The sequence below is a fragment of the Mustela erminea genome, chromosome 1 (genome assembly GCF_009829155.1).
Source record: "Mustela erminea isolate mMusErm1 chromosome 1, mMusErm1.Pri, whole genome shotgun sequence".
NCBI lineage: Eukaryota > Metazoa > Chordata > Mammalia > Carnivora > Mustelidae > Mustela > Mustela erminea.
Genome location: NC_045614.1, coordinates 117860078 through 117877679, shown reverse-complemented (window position 1 = coordinate 117877679; position 17602 = coordinate 117860078). Strand labels below are relative to the sequence as shown.

Sequence of the window (17602 nt, the reverse complement as noted above, 5' to 3'; positions counted from 1 at the left end):
GGATCTGTGATGCCCAATTTTATGTGTCAACTTGACTTGGTCATGAGGTGCCCAAATACTTGGTTAAACATTATTTCTGGGTATGTCTGCAAGAGTGTTTCTAGATGAGATTAACATTTGAACTGGAAGACTAAATTAGACATCTGTCTTTTATGTGGGTGGGCATCATTTAATCTGCTAAGAGTCTGAATAGAACAAAAAGGCCAAGGAAGGAAGAATTCTTCCCTCTACTTGTCTGAATGAGCTGGGACATTGGTCTTCTGTCCTCAGACAGGAATTATACCATCAGCTCTTCTGGTCCCTAGGTCTTTGGATTAGGACTGGAACTTCACCACGAGGGTTCCTGGGTCTCCAGCTTGCAGCACCACCCTGTGGGACTTGTAGCCTCCATAAGCATGTGAGCCAATTCTTTATAATAAATCATTCTCTCTCTTCCTTTATCTTTATATATCCTACTGATTCTGTTTCTTTGGAGAATCATGACTAATGCAAGATCTAAGAGACTAATGATTGATCATTTGGATAGAAGATATAGAACTGACTACCTTCATGGAAAAGGACTGCTTTCTTATCAGTAGGATGTATGTATGTATGAATTTATTTATTTACAAAGATTTTATTTATTTCAGATAGAGTGAGAGAGTGAGCACCAGTGGGGCTGGGAGAGGGTCAGAGGGAAAGGAAGAAGCAGGCTCTCCACTGAGCAGAGACCCTGAAGAGGGGCTTGATCCCAGGACCCTGGGATCATGACCTGAGCCAAAGGGAGATGCATAACCAACTGAACCAAGTTGTTACTTTGCCCACAGAGAGTTTACTTATTCTCCCCTGAACTCTGTATGGTTGTGTGTTTGATGTTCAACTTATTAAACCAAGGCACTGTTTAAGTGTCATCAGAAAAAAGATGTCTCTCATCATTCAGGACTTAGATTTTATTTTATAAAAAGTCAAAACCAAAATGGGCAGATAGCTCTCCTGACTTAAATATAGAACTAAGGACAGACCTATTTTAATCCCTGACTTCCATTATTTGACAAAAATAAAATTTTAACCTTCAGATCTTATTTTTATTCCTTTCCAATCAACTGGGAATGTAATATTCAACATTACAGGATGTTGTTAATATGGGGCAGCACCGTTTATTGGTGTATATGGGGCAACACTGTTATACAAGAGATGGGGTCTTGAATATTCCAGAGAAATAGTATTACATTATTCTTCTTATAGAAATAAAGTTCTTAGAAAGCTATTTAGTGACTGCTCCAAAAGTAAAAGAAATCCAGAAGAGAGGGAGAAAGGAAGGAGGAAGAAAGGGAGAGAAATGGACAGAGAGACAAAGGCAGAGAGACAGGGAGAGAGAAGAGGAAAAGGTGCTCTAATTTTCCTACAGGTTTCAGAGCTGGAGGGTACCTGTGGCAGAGACTGCTAGCTGTCAGTCAAAACATCCTCTCCTCTCTTCTGTGGTGATAGAACTGTGGCCATTTCCTAGCCTCCCTTGCAGTTTGAGGAATGGGAAGTGGTGGTGATGTAATGTGTCTGACTCAGCTTCAGCTAATGGCATGTGAGCAGATAAGATCTGGGCTGGAGCTTTTAGGAAGGTGGACCTGCTTCCTCCAAAGGCTCTTTCCCCTGGTGTGGGGTGGAGGAAGATGACACTTGCGGCTTGGCTTTGACCATGCGGGTGAAGATAACACCCTAAGGAACTAGGGAGAAAAAAGCTGCCAGGAACCTGGGTCTCTGAATGATGGCATGGAGCAGAGTTGCCTGCTAGTCTAGCACTTTAATTTTTAACAGAAGAAATAAACTATTTGATTTGTGCAGCTGCATTTTGGGGAGTATTTTACAGCTATTAGTATTACCCTAACTAATACTGGACCTCATAATCATCAATCCAAGTATTTCTTAAACTTGAGTCATTTGATCGCAACTACAATCTGTCATTTCTGTATTGTATCATTACTTACTTAATACATCTTGTAATTGAAACAGCTCTTTTACTTCAATAGGTGAAGTCTACTCTAGCCTTGCCTAAATTATGTCCATGAAATCATCACCTTGAAGTTCTAGTTATGTTTTTCTAATATATATTAAAGTAAATGCACAATTATTAAAATGCTTACCCATTTCCCACCGAGTCTTATACACCAAGTACATAAAACCTCAATATAATCCCAAACTCTCATTTTACTGATAAGAAAGCTGATGCCCAAATGGAAAGATATTGGCATGATTAGAACCAGGACCCATGTCTCATCTAAGGCTTTTCCCACATACTTTATTATACTTCCTTGCCTTTTTCATGTAAGTTTAACACGTGATTCCTGAGTACAGAGCCTTCCAACAAATGGTTTAAATTACTTTTAACTATAGTCTCACAGATCTTTAGAGAATCCCTTTGAAGAGGAAGGGATAAAATTACCGTCCAGGTCTAGTCAATGCACAGAGCCTAGAGCAATCTGTAAGTGCTCAAGGCTGGCTCAGATGGAGTTTCTATCTTTTCATGTTCACTTTCTTTAGCACTAATTTGCTCATGAGATCATGTCCAGAATGCAGATCCTATATTTCTCTGATTTGAAGTTAGGGGAATTTATCCAAGCTACTTTTTGGTCTGGAGCTTGTCTATAAATATGATGGTCTGTAGGTAACTGAACCAATCTGTACCCACATTGTTAGAAAGTGTCAAGTCAAAGATTTTATTTGTTTAATATTTACACGGTAGATATCAAGGGGCAGTGAAAAAATATGGTTACTATCCATAGCACTAAATTAAAAAATTAGTGCCAGACTCTAAATAACCCTCATCCTTTAAATAGACCATTTACCCATAAATTTATTTGAGACTATCTTATACCTCTTTATAGTTTCATCAGTATCACCTATGAGGGTTCATTACAAGCCACTGCAATAAATCTTATCTATGCTTCATATTGTTTTGTAAATCAATTTCTGTTTGTTTAAAACGAAAGAAATTGAATCAGTATGAGAGAAAAGGAACTTTGGTCAATTTCCCAATGTACAGTATCCCAAATTTGCAGAATACATCTAATCTCTATGTAATCTATCTACAATTTAACAGGAGAAGCCTGTCAGCTAACATGACATCATGAGTTAGGAAATCTGTATCCTTGCAGTTAATCCCAAGATTCCTTCAATGTTGCCCAAACAATGCTTTCAGACATTTTCAAAAGATTTTCTATTTTCTGGATACCAAATCCAAGCCAGAGTGATTTAAGGAGTGTTTGATCCATTAATCTCTTCTACAGACTTCAAAGAGGTGACACTGTCCTACAAAGCAAGAGGAAGCACGAGGTGGTGGTAGAGGCAAATCATCTTCATGGTGGGAGGGCACCCAAGTCAGCAGTGTTTGACAAAATCTTTTATTAATAAAATCAGTTCAAGAATGGTCTCCAATTTCCTTCAGTCATTTCGTATTTCTGAGGTGCCTATCAGATCTCTGGTACACACACATAGAATCACTTCAGGTGAAAATAAATCATCTATATGGAAAGAGCTTTTCAGTTTACATCACCATAACTGAATTTAGCTGTTGAGTTGTTCTGAATGTGACATCTCCTAGTTAAACTTAGCAGAGGGATAAAGAAGGTCACCCATGTTTCTAGAACAAGGAATACAAGTAAGCATTAAAATCTTTTACTATTCATGTTCTTAAACAGTAATTACCAGTTTGCCTATGATTTATCATACAACACTGCTGGAAGAAAGTTAGCCCAAAGCCTAAAGAGAAATTATCTTGAGGGCTGTGTCCCTTGTGATAGGACATAGAAATGGAAAAATGTGGCTTATCTTAAAGGGTGGTCTATGCACTGTGAAGAAGAAAAGGCAAGACCCTGACCAGATCCTTGGTGAAGGGATGAATATGTCCCTAAGGAACATGGACTGTCACAAAAAGATCTTTCTTCATATTCCTTTGGTAATTGGAGAAGATAAGTTGAGGACTGGTAAAGAGTGGGAAAACTCTATAAATGGGAGCGGTTGGTCTGCACCAGACTCTGAAAGACTACGTTCTAGGATGAATGAATGCCTTCTTTCTATGCTACAAGGGTAATCCTTCCATTTTTGAAGAACCCAATGCATTGGGGATGGAGATGAGGCAAAGAGTATGGAATAGTATGGGGCTTGGAGGAGTAGAACAATGCGGTAATTATCTATCTCCTTAGCAAATTACCCCAACACATAGCAACTTAAAAAAACACAAACATTTACAGTTTCTGAGGGTCAGTAATTTGGGAATAGTTTAGCTGGGTGATTCTTACTTGGGGTATCTCCTCAGGTGGAATTAAGTTGCTGGCTGGGACTGCAGTCATCTCAAGGCTTAATGGGGTTTGCAAGGGATCCACTTATAAGATGGCTCACACACGTGGCTGTTGACCGGGGGCCTCAGGTCCTCACTGGCTATTGGTAGAATGTGTGGTTCTTCACCTGCGAAGGGTTCTCATGACATGGCAGCTGGATTTCCTCCAGAAGAAGGGAAGAAGTGAAGCATAGAAGAAGAAGAGGTGTGGCGAGAGAGAGAACAAGGAGGAGGCCACAGTACCTTTTATGACCTAATCTTTAAAGTGACCACTATGACTTCCACTTATTCTGTTTATTTTTTAAAAGATTTATTTATTAGTGGGACACCTGGATGGTTCAGTTGGTTAAGCAGCTACCTTCAGCTCGGGTCCTGAACCCAGCGTCTTGGGATCGAGTCCCGCATCAGGCTCCTTGCTTGGCGGGGAGCCTGCTTCTCCGTCTGCCTCTGCCTGACATTCCACCTGCCTGTGCTCACTCTTTCGCTCTCTCTCACAAATAAATAAATAAAATCTTAAAAAAAAAAGATTTATTTATTAGAGAAAGAAGAAGAAAGATGGAGGGTGCATGAGTGCACAGGGGGAAAGGTGCAGAGGGAGAGGGAAAGAGAAACTTAAGCAGACTCCATTCTGAGGGCAGAGCCAGAGTGGGGCTCTATCTAATGACTCTGAGATCATGACCTGAGCCAAAACCAAGAGTAAGACACTCAACTGACTGTATCCACCTGGGTGCCCACACTTTGTTCTATTGTTCAAAGTGAATCACTAAGCCCAGCCCAAACTCAAAAGGAGTTTGGAGAACTAAGCTCCATATTTTGAAGGGAATGTCAAGGAACTTGTGGACATTTTAAACGACCACAAGCGATATCACAAGCAAGGCTCAATGGGAAGAGAATTGAGGTCTGGGGAGAAATCAGAGCTCTAGAATTTAGAGGTTTTACTAGAATTTAATAGACTCAGTTAACCAGAAGGATTTAAAATTGCACTTCTGGTTCTTTTTCTTGCTTCTGACAACTGTATTTCCCTTTGTCCATGCATCTTCATTTTTTTCTCATTCACATATTTCATTATTCCTTTTCAAAATTTGCTCACAAGAAGTCCTCCCTTAGGGTGTAAGCAGAGCTGTGAAAATATTGATTAAAATGCACACCACAAGCCAAGCAAAACGTGACTGGCTTCAGGGACACAAGTTCATCTCCTTTCTATTAGTAAGTTTGAGATGTTTTTCAAGCACCCATTAAAGAAGAGACGTTTGTGGAATAGATGCATTGGAGGAATCAATTCCTACTTTGTCCCTTTATTTACCTGGCAAATATTCATGGGGTCTTGCTCTGCACCAGACTCTGAAAGCTGCTGAGAGCACAAGGAAGGACGCCACACGGTCCTGCCTGTGAAGAGGTCAACGTTTCCTGTAGAGATGGCCATGTAAACCTAGAGGAACTCTATCACGTGATAAGCTCTGCTTGCCTGATCTCTGGAGCTGGGTGCATATACCTGTGATTCTTCTAGCTTTTTAAGGGCAGAGGCTGGCTTATTCAATTTTCTATTCCTAGCACCCAACCCATAGAAGGAGCTTAAGCATGTCTGATAATTTCTTGCTAAATCCAGTTAATTTGAAGGCTGAGGCACTTAGAAAGACTAACTAGCTAAATACAATACTACCAGATGCTGGCTCGTTCCTTCCTTGCTAACAGTGGTTAAGGATGTATTTTTTGTGGGTGGTTGCAGGTGGACTGACTGCCCACGTGACCTTCTCTCTCCTCCACAAGTACAACACAGTTCTCTCTAGGGACCTCCATTCTTGGGCGGCAGCTGCTAGTCTCACTGAGCTCCCGGGCTCCTTCCCTGCTTCTCACTTCTGAGACTCCTTGTGCATCCTTCCTAGGGACCTGTTATAGCTGACAGCGTGTTTAGGATGCTGGCTACAAAGAAAATCCAAGAGGAAGCACAGAGTAAGCTCCTTTTCCTTCTTGTTCAAAGGACTTTCTTAAAGCCTAGAATGGGAATATTTGGTTTTTAGTTCTAAAATGACAATACTTTGAGGGCACCTGGGTGGCTCAGTGGGTTAAGCTGCTGCCTTCAGCTCAGGTCATGATCTCAGGGTCCTGGGATCAAGTCCCGCATCACGCTCTCTGCTCAGCAGGGAGCCTGCTTCCCTCTCTCCCTTTGCCTGCCTCTCTACTTGTGATCTCTCTCTGTCAAATAAATAAATAAAATCTTAAAAAATAAAAAAAATTTAAAAAATAACAATACTTTGAATGGAGATGAATTTTTGGTGATTTTTCAATAAAATGTAAGCTATAGAGACAAAGCCTCCGTCCTACAAAGCCTCACCAGATCTAACAGTTCCAATTGAGCCTAAGCAATGTCAGCCTTTGCACATAAACAGGTTCCTAGCTCAGTGGAACTATGCAGTAAAAGTGCATGTGGCATTAGATGTCTTTTCTCTTGCAGAAGAGACTGTATTTTAGGGCATTTTGGCTCAAACCTTAGTAGAACTGTATATTGTCAGGGATTATGTAGCATATGTAAAAACTAGTTCATGCCATGTAAAATATAAAACATGGGCACTATTGCCCTCTGGCAAAGATTGATGGGTGCTACCTGCATTGTTCTAAATATGACTCCCTGAATGACGCTGAGACCAAGACAACCACAGAGGACATCTCACATCTCTGCATAGCCCCTGGCAGAAATCCATAGGCCACAGACAGAACTGGTTCTATGAAGCGGAAAATGTAAATACTAAATAATATTAGGAGGTGAAATAGTACTTTATGCGCAACAACAGATAAAAAGAAGTGCTGCCCACATTAGGTGATTAACAATCAGCCAGCCATCCATTAATTCAGCAAATATTTACTGAATCCTCACCAGGTACCAGATATTGTCCTAGATTTGGGGTACAGTGGTAAACAAGAGACAAGCCCCCCTTTCTTAGGGTGGTTACATTTTAAAGTAAAAAGACAACACACAGACAAAAACAAACAGGAGAAGACCCAGTGATAAATATAAGGATGAAGGAACTCCAGGTGCTGTAATAGCAACCGGGTGGTCAGGTTCAGCTTTTCAAAAGCAGTGGCCCTCGAGCTAAAATCTGGATGACAAGAAGGAACCTGCCACATTAAGATCTGGGGAAGCATGTCCCTGCAGAAGACAGAGCAGCGACAGTGAGCAAGGAGGCTGTCCTGTGAGAGGAAAAGAGTGTGCCCCAAGGGCTCATGGGGTGACTGAGGAGCAGAAGAACTGGAAAGAGGAGCCGGTGTCAGGTCAAGAGGCAGGATGATGACCAAAAAAGGACTTAAAAAAGGAATAAAATGTTAGCTAGAAGGAATACTGGAACCAGTTGATATAAAAATGTAAGTGAGAGGTTTTGGCAAACCTTGCCATGCTCCAGGCATGATTTTCATCTGGGTTTCACTAGTGTTTAAAACCATCTCTAATGAGGCCAATCTGTAGCACCATTCTTTACTTGTTGTGAAATGAAGAATGAGGCACTTCAAGTCCTTTTAAGAATTTTATATCCCACTACAGTGTCTGGAACTTACCGCTTTCTCCTTGATTACCAACATAACAGACGTTTATGATGGAACATTTGGAAAATACAGATAAGCTAGTGGAAGAAATAAAACCACTCCAAAGTCAGCCACCTGATTAAAACTACTGTCAACATTTGGGCACAGATTTTCTTTATGCTTATACAGGGCAGTGACATGGGCTCTGGAGTCCAGGTGAAAATCATGGCTTCGAAACTTGCTAAATGAGTGCTACTCATTTTTCAATCAATCTTAGCTGCTTATAAAATGCCACATAACTATGGGGCGCCTGGGTGGCTCCGTGGTTTAAAGGCTCTGCCTTTGGGGCACCTGGGTGGCTCAGTGGGTTAAGCCGCTGCCTTAGGCTCAGGTCATGATCTCAGGGTCCTGGGATTGAGTCCCGTATCGGGCTCTCTGCTCAGCAGGGAGCCTGCTTCCTCCTCTCTCTCTCTGCCTGCCTCTATGCCTACTTGTGATCTCTCTCTGTCAAATAAATAAATAAAATCTTAAAAAAAAAAAATTCTCTAAAGGCTCTGCCTTCGGCTCAGGTCATGATCCCAGAGTCCTGGGCTTGAGCTGCATCAGGCTTTCTGCTCAGCAGGGAATCTGCTTGCCTGCCTCTCTGCTGACTTGTGATCTCTCTCTGTCAAATAACTAAATAAAGTCTTAAAAAAAATGCCACATAACCGAAATCTCCTTAAGCCTCGGTCTTCTCATCTGCAAAATGGGAATGGTAATGTTATCTTCTTTGTAGGACTACTATGAAGATTAAATAAGATCATCCATACATATAGTGCTCCTGACTGGCACACCGTATGTACTTCTAACATGTTGGGTACTATGCCGTTATCATTTTGCAAAGTTGGGACCATATAGTAAGACTGTCAGTAAATACATTCTTATTCCAGTCATCAGTAGACATTTTTACCTGATCTTAAATATTTTTCCATAATGTAGTTTTTAATGGTTACACAGCATTTTCCTAGAGAGATATAATTTAGCTAATTCTCAATTACGGGACACTGGGGCTGTTTCCAAATTTTCACTATTTAAAAAAATATTGTAAACGTTCCCAGTTATTTCTCTAGGATAAATTGTAAGGTGTGGCTGGGTCGAAGGGCATGTGTATTTGGAGGCATTTCATCCTATCTTCTGCAGGGAATTAAATTATACCCTTGGATAAGAATAATGTTGGGAAGTGAAGAGTCCATAAACGTGCAATTTTGTAGGTCTGATTTCCCATCAACTTAGTGAAACACTCTCTTCTACCCCTTGCCTTTTCTCTCCACATCTGTTCCTACCTTCTGGTCAGCAGCACCCCCTTCATTCCCTAAGGAAGCTTCTCAGTTCCAGGCTTGCAGATGAGCCAATTTGCTTATAATTTTCTGATCTGCTGAGAATTCTGTACTTCTTATTCATTTCACTTGAAGCCATAAACTCATAGGGGTTTAGTATATTAGAAATGCAAGCCCCTCATCTTACAGATGAGGAAACTAAAGTAGGCAGAGCAAATGGTCTGTCCAAGCTGGTCCTCTGGTCCATGCTCTTAGACAGCTAGGCGGGATTGTCTCTTTTCATTGTCTCTAGTACCTGATGCAGCCAGCAGTCAGCATATGCAGACAGCCAGTATTTCTTTCTTTCTTTCTTTCTTTTTTTCCCCCAAGTTTTTATTTATTTATTTGACAGGGAGAGAGGGAGAGAGAGAGAGAGATCACAAGTAAGCAGAGAGGCAGGCAGAGAGGCAGGCAGAGAGAGAGGAGGAGAAGCAGGCTTCCTGCTGAGCAGAGAGCCCAATGTGGAGCTCATCCCAGGATCCTGGGATCATGACCTGAGCTGAAGGCAGAGGCTTAACCCACTGAGCCACCCAGGGGCCCCTAGCCAGTATTTCTTGTTGAATGAATGATTACTTGAAGTAACTTACAACCTCCAAGGATTCTAAGCTGGAACGGACCATAGACATGTGGAAACTGAAGCCTATATTGGTTAATGTAATGTATGTCATCATGTAGCTATTAGTGGCGAGTTGGAATAACAAATCAGCCTCTCAATTCCCAGGAGAGACAAGGAGACACCAAGAGAAGACAAGCCTTCGTGGGCTCAGGTGGGCATCATTTAGAGAAGGGACTAAACTAATTCTGCCTTGTTCCAGAGAGAGCAAAGCCAACACTAAGGAAAACTGGAAGTTGCTGGTAGGCCAATTTCAACATAATATAGGGAAGAGGTTTTTAAATAGTTAGGACTATTAAAATGGAAGCAGGTTTTCTTGAAAAGAGTTTGCCACTAATTTGAAGTATTCAAGTAGAAACAGGGAAAGTTTGAATAAATACTTCATCAAGTACATTTGAAAAGAAAACAAATTTTATTTTATATGCCTGGTTGGGATATATGACTTCTAAGGCCTCCACCAAAACTAAAATTAAATGATTTTATGAATATATGTATACAAACACATGCACACACACAGATAAAAGAATAATTTTGTAATTAAGACTTCTGAGTTTAACCCATTGTTTTTCTGGGACCAGATAAATTCTAATGTCTTTATTGATCAAGATTCTATGATTCTATATCATCTTCTATTTAGTGATAAGTCAGTGTGGTACACATAGTAGGAGTTCAAAAGATGAATTTAATTAGCTCCAAAGTCTGGAAAAATCTACATTTAAGATAAGTTCAGTACAGGCTCCGTGTAGGTGAACGAGTTAATTGAACTCATCTCGTCTCAATCAAATATATCAGTTGATTACACAAGAACACTAATGCATTAATTTTTTTAAATTAGAAAAGGATAAAATTAAAAGAAGTAATTTTGGTGGACTGTATTGTGATGAGATAAGGTGGTTTTCTTACTGGATTGTTGAATACGATATGAGATTATAGCTAGAATTACTTCCTAAAATATAAAGAACACTTTTAATATGAAACTGCAAATATGATATAATTACACTTCAAGTATGGAGCTACTGAAAGACTGCTCATAGTATAATTTTATCTGAATCCTAGTGGTAAGACAGACACATAAATGAACTGTATCACAGGTATACTTTCAATCTTCAAGATTTCATATTCGTAATAGAAATGGAGGTCCTACCAAGTTCCTACTTTTGGTTAAAGGCTCCATTCTTAATAACAATCTAGCAAAGCTTTGAGGAGTGTCGTAGATAGCATCTGTGATGCACTCTTTGTGATTCCAACTAGGAAGGAATCTTATTGGAAGGCCAGATAAGGAAATTAAAGTTCAAATTAAGTATTTCATTTGCTTTATCAACATTGTCATTGTTTTGGACACTGTTAACAGTAAAAATTTATGGCTCAAGTTAGGATGGGCTATTCGTTGCTTGACTATCTCAGTCATGCTTTTTATTCCACTCGGGAAAATGTATATTTCAGGAGCAGCATAACCTTCTGTGTCTTAGGCATTATGCCAAATGCTAGAGAGAGAAAAATGTCAGGGATCAACGTTGGCCTCACAGAGGCACAGCAAAGACATAGGATGGTTCATCATGGAACCCAGACTAGCTCAGATCTTTCTGACCCAGGACTCCAGACAACAGATTGCTTACCCATCACAGAATTGGCATGGGATTTAACATCTGTTAATCACCTCTGGTTGGCAAGTCAAAAGTTCTCTGGTAACAAATCTCATTCTAAAAGTTCTCTGGTAACGAATCTCATTCTAACAATCATTATCATGGTTGTTTCATGTCAAGTTTCAGTTTTTGAATTCCACTTCCAGAAACATGAAACAGAAAAAATAATTTTAAAAAAGGTACCTCCACTGCTGCTTTTGCCCTTTCAAATTCTTCTTCTAAGGAGTGGTTTCTGGAAAGTAATGCACTTCCCCAGCGCTGTTCTTTGGTCAGTCGAGCCTGAAATAAACCAAACACGTGGTGTTATACTACTGGAATCACAGAGCACAAAAATCCAAATATTTTCCCTTTTCTCATATTTCCCTAGAGTTTAAGAAGCATCTGCAAAGGATGTTATTTTTGGAGCACTTTGTAAGCATGGTGTTGCCCAAACTGGGATGGTGCCAAAATGTGAGCACCTGTGTGAGTATGCATGCATTTTTTTCCCCCCCAAAGATTTTACTTATTAATTTGAGAGAGAGACAGAGATAGCTAGAGAGAACAAGAGTAGGAAGGAGAAGGAGAAGCAGGCTCCTTGCTGAGCAGGGAGCCTGATGCGGGGCTCGATCCCAGAACCCTGAGATCATGACCTGAGACAAAGGTGCAGCTTAACCAACTGAGCCAGACAGGTGCCCTGTGCATGATTCTTCTAAGAGTGCGTCTCAGCCCTGGTCATGTTAAAACCAAAACCCAGGCCCAGATCTTATTAACGTAAGATCTTACTTTAATTGCTCATGGTTTCAGGCATTGATATTTTATTAAGTACCCCTCAGAGGATTCTAATATGCAGTTAAGATGGAGAATCTCCATTCGAAGCCTCAACCTAGGAACTGATATTCCAGCTTCCAGCTTGTTAGGAGGACTGACCTCAGGTAAGACTGCAAGCTGCAGAGATGGGAGGTGGCTGCTGGACCCTTTCCTTATATGCACAGCAGATTCTCATGCTGAATTGCCTTCCCTCTATTAGCACACATCTGTCTCATGTCCCGTTTCCTCAGGGCATTGTGCTGCTAAATAGTCATCGCTTAGATAAACTCATGTTTGATAATGCCGACCGGTTTTTCACAATTAACAGGCAACGTGATATACATCTTAATTTAGCTAAATGCAAATATTCCAGAGGCTAGCCCCACCAAGAGTGCTGGAAGTTCAAAAATGTTATTTATTGTTTATTTTACAAACACTAAATGCATTCTTTTTAAAAACAAAAATCATGGAAAATAAGAAGTAAACTTCTAGAACTTCTTTTCAGTTTCATATATATTTATGTACCCTCGGTAGTAATGTGTTTCAGAAAGTTTCAAAATATAAATGGTATGCTATTCTGTAGCTTACTTTTCTCCATTCAACAATATATCTTGGAGAGGGACCACATTTAGTATTTCTAGAGCCACCTCATCCTTCAGGGATTACCTAGTTGGTAGTTGGTTCAGACCTCTCTCCATGAGCAGTTGTGGTATTTGTGATTTTTCTCCACGTAACTGCTTCTTTTCTTGGCTATCTTTCTACCACACCATGAGATCCATGAGGGTCGGATTCTGTCTGGTAAGCTGGGTCTCCCCTGAACCTAGCCCACGGCCTAACAGGTGATGTGAATACTAAGGATGTTTCTAGACTACAGGCTGAGGGATTGCACTGATAAGGCAGCCAGACCTTGGGGAGCAGGAGGAAGGAGTCTTGTGGAGTGAAGTCCCCCTCTGCCCTTTTATCATCTTTTATCCATGTGTTTGATTGCTCTTCTTTAGGGTTGCTCAACCTTGGCTTCTATGGGAATTACTTGAGCAGCCTGGGCCCTGCTCTAGACCAGTTAAAGAATTTCGGAGGGTAGGGCCTGGGCATTAAAAGTTTGAAAAGCTCTTTTGGGGGCACATGGGTAACTCAGATGGTTAAGCATCTGCCTTCAGCTCAGGTCATGATCTCCAGGTCCTGGGATCGAGTCCCGAGTTGGACTCCCAGCTCAGTGGGGAGTCTGCTTCTCCCTCTGCCTGCCCTTGTGCTCTCTCTCTCTCTTAAATGAATAAAATCTTAAAACAAAACAAGACAAAAGCTCTCTTGGTGATTTTTGAAAAGCAACCATGTTTGGAAACCATTATTCAATAGCCTTCACTCAGCACCACCTATATAGCTCAACTGCTTTTCATTTTTTCTCCATGACCACTGGTCCTCAAGAGGACCCCCAGCCCCTTATTATCACACAGTAGTAATACGAGGGCTGACTACATGCCAGATGCTGCTTCAAGTCCTTTAGAAACTATTACTCACTTTGTCTTTTCAACAACCAGTCAAGTAGGTGTTATCATTAAGTCCATGCCATTGAGGCACAGAGAACCAGTTAACATGGCGCACAGCACACAGCTAGTCAATGGTAGGGCTGATGTTTCTGGGCGGTGTTCATAATCACTGCACTATACTGACTCTCATAGGGGCTATGCTCCCCTGGCCATTTTGGAAGACACAAAATCTAGAAAAGCTGTCTCTCAGAGGTTCATGCATGGCTGAGGGCGCCAATCAAGAAGCCCCTAAGAATATTATGGGCTGAAAACAATAATGAAGTCATTGTTATGAACACTTCTGAACATAAATAATAGTCTTAGACTGCGTTTTGCATTAAAGAACAAGGAAGGTTAATTTATTGAAACATCAATTTATGTTTCCTCCTCCTTGATGTATTCATTGCTGTATCCCCTGGTATGTCCTATAAATAGTAGCTGATCCATAAACAGTAAATATTTGTTGAAAATATATTGTAGGGGAATATATGAATTGCTGAATTAAAGGTCTTTCTCTTGCCAACTCCCAGAAGGTAGCTATATGTTCTCAATCAAGTTTTCGTGGACAGTCCAGGAGGCTAAAGAGCATTTATAGGAAATTGAGAGGGGACTTGGTTTTTTTTTTTTTTTTTTTTTTTTTTTTGGTCCTGTGCCTGGAGCAGCAGAGGTCTATGTTAGCAAAGCCCTCCTATCCCTGGTTCTGTGGATGGGGAACGGCTGCAGGGTGTCTTCGTGGGGTGTCTAGTAAGGAGCTAGGCCTGTTAGCAGCACAGAGAGAAGGCCTCTGGAGCTGTGTCTGTGGTCAGAAGAGGAAGAGGATGCTGAGGCTGTGTCTGCATAGCCATCAGTGTGCCTCACGCTCAGGTGGGTCAGGCTCAATGGCCACCATGAGCAAGAACTCTCTTATTCTCTGGGCCGCATGCAAGCTCCCAACCCAGATAATTGAGGTGGGGCTAGGGAGAGGGAGCTTCTCAAATATAAGTGAGATTGATTATCACAGGCTCCTGAGATTAAGGTATGAACAGAACTTTATTGGGGAGGCACGATTCATCCCACTACAACCCTTGTCTGACACTCTTGGGATACAATATATTTGATTAACAAATATAAAGGTGAAGATTGGGCCACCTGGGTAGCTCAGGTCACGATCTCAGGGTCCTGGGATTGAGTCCCGAGTTGGGTTCCCTGCTCAGCAGGGAGCCTGCTCCTCCCTCTGCCTCTGCCCCTCCTCCCTGCTCGTGCTCTCTCTCTCTCTCTCAAGTAAATACATAAAATCTTTAAGAAAGAAAAGGTGCAGATGGTTTACAACCTTTCAGAATTGATAAGCTGTTAGGATGTTACAGCCTGGTAGAGATGTTAACCCCAAAAGCATTATGATTTTATTGTCTTGTAGAAATTAACCAGTCCTGTATCATACTTGGCAAACTTATTTTGACATTTCTTTCCCAGCCAGCTCCGTAAATCTCTGTTCTGTTACTTTGGAACTAGCTCTTTTGTCTTCCTGCTAGCTCCCTCCTTAATGAAATAAACAAACAAATTTTAAAAAAATGTGGACAGATGGTAAGAAATAAACTGTGCATTTATGTAATAATGTCATGAATGACCCATGAATGGCATGAGAAGAAAGAGAAAGCGCTAATATTTCTGTCCCAAGGCACCTCCTTTTATTAGAGGCACTTTTCACCAGTGAAATAGGATCTGTCCCTCCTGTGAAGCCTGACCTAACAGAACTCCATTACTGTCACTGGCTTCCCTTCATCAATGTTTCACGACCCAAGTGGATTATGAATCACAGGATGCAAAGGGCACCATATATCAGGAAGAAGAGGCAAAGATCTCTCTCAGGATTTGAGACGTATAGTTCATATTCTCTTTGCCACTTAGAACAGCAAGTGTAAATAGAATCTTACTCTGCAAATGAACTTTTATTTCAGTAGTACAATTACTATTTAGGTAAGTCCTATTTCTCACATTTCTAGAAAGGCCTTAAGTTAGACAAGTGTTGTCTACCTCACATTTGAAAGCCATTTATTTTGTCCAAAGAAGCTAAGAGAAATGTTATAAAATATAGGAACACACTGAATGTAAATAAAGGCAGTTTCCAAGCGAGAGTAGTAGGCAACTGAACAGATTCTGAAACTTTTCAGTAACTTAGTAACCCACCCAGACATAGTGGTTTAGGACTGAGGATGAAGTACAGATTGTAGCAGGTAGTAAAGAGCAGCCTTCCTTTCAACCAAGATTTTATTTTTGTTAACATGTAATTTCATTATAGCAAAGACTGGAATATGGGAGAGCATATATAAACAATGCTGGTGAACTGTATCTATTGCTCAGTACTTAACTAGAGGAGTGGTAAGCAAGACAATTATAGCCATAAATTTGAGTCAAGGCTGTTTTGGTATCACAGTGGCTGTATTAGCAGTTCTCAAGCTTGAGTGAGCACCAGAAGCATTTGGAAATCTCGTCTAAACACAGACTGCTGGGCGCCGCACCTGGGATTTCTGCTTCGGTGGGTGCAGGTGTGGGAGTGGGGGCCCAGAATGTGCATTTCTAACAAGTTCCCTGGTGATACTGAAACTGCCAAAGGAGAGACCTACTCTGACAGCTTCTGATTAGATGCTGACATCATGTGCTTGCAAGTGGAACCCTGCAGTTCACAAATGTATTCTGATGTAGGCATTTTTTTGCTTCATTGCAGGATTTTGAAAAATCTACGGTTACAGCAACCTCCTGGAAGGGCTTTGGCTTTAAAAACAGCCATTTTAATTGGTTTAGGCTAATTGGATTTTAGGGTATTACATTTTCTATAGAAGAAAGCATTTTTGTTCTCTCAGCTGTTGATTGTTCTGAATGATAAGCACTAGGCGAAAGATAAGAAAAAGAACTCTTTAAGAATACTGTTCTATACTCTTTATTCAAAATTATGATTGTGATTAAAGTTATGATTTGAAGCTTACTGTATTTGTGGCTGTGGTTGTCCTAGCATAATAACTCTGTCAGCTAACCTCAATGTCAGTCCTTCATAACCTCTCATACAATTACCTTTCCATTGCTGCTGGAAGTCTCTCACCAAAGCACATGTTTAAAAAGCTCAGTATCTTTTCAAAAAAGATTGATGGGGGAAAGGGTGCTGCTAACTATAGAAAAGAAAAATATAACAACTAGCAGACTTTGGGTAACTGTGTAATACAGTAATTAAAGACATAATCTTTGGAACCAGACTGCCTAGGGCCAAATCCTGATTGGATTTAATGTAACTGGTGACCTTGGACAAATTACTTAATCTCTATAGTCCCCAGTATTCATATCTGCAAAATGTATATTCACTTAACTGAGTCTGTGTAAGAATCAAGTACAATAACTCATGTAAATACACAGAATTCTCAGTACATAGTAAGTGATATAAAACTTGGCTTTTGTCATCCTCTTTCTGGTCAGCACTTATCAGGTGTGACTTTAGAAATTCATTTAAAAAATTATCTGTATTTAGAGCACTTTCGTTTAATGGTTAATGCAGACTGGTTGGATTCTTATATAGAACAGATAAACTCATGCCTTTTTGAGCGGGTCATGATTTTCTTTTTCTTAATCAGTCCACCGGCATTTATTGTTGAAGGTACACAAAATAAGTTGTACCTTATGTGTCAAAGAACAAATTCCTAGAGATCTGCGCAAGGAGGGCAGCATATGGTTTCCACCCCCATCCTACTATGAAATTCTGTTATAGAACTTCAAAGCAAATCAGTGCTGATTTTGAAAAGAGATGGACAGTCCACTATCACGCATAACTAAAAGTTATTTTTGAAACCAGCTTCAAAAATGATAAAAGAATAAAATCTTGTCATTTAATTTTTTAA

At 40.5% G+C, this 17602-nt stretch overlaps 1 protein-coding gene across 9 annotated transcripts in view; it reads right to left on the bottom strand.

Annotated features, from left to right (window-relative positions):
* Positions 1–17602, bottom strand: part of PEX5L (peroxisomal biogenesis factor 5 like) — a 221894-nt gene that overhangs the window by 53782 nt on the left and 150510 nt on the right. For all 9 annotated transcript variants that reach the window (XM_032340150.1, XM_032340166.1, XM_032340176.1 and 6 more), the window contains one exon: positions 11617–11712. In XM_032340150.1, coding sequence (XP_032196041.1) covers positions 11617–11712 — 96 coding nt within the window. The remainder of the gene's footprint in view (positions 1–11616; positions 11713–17602) is intronic.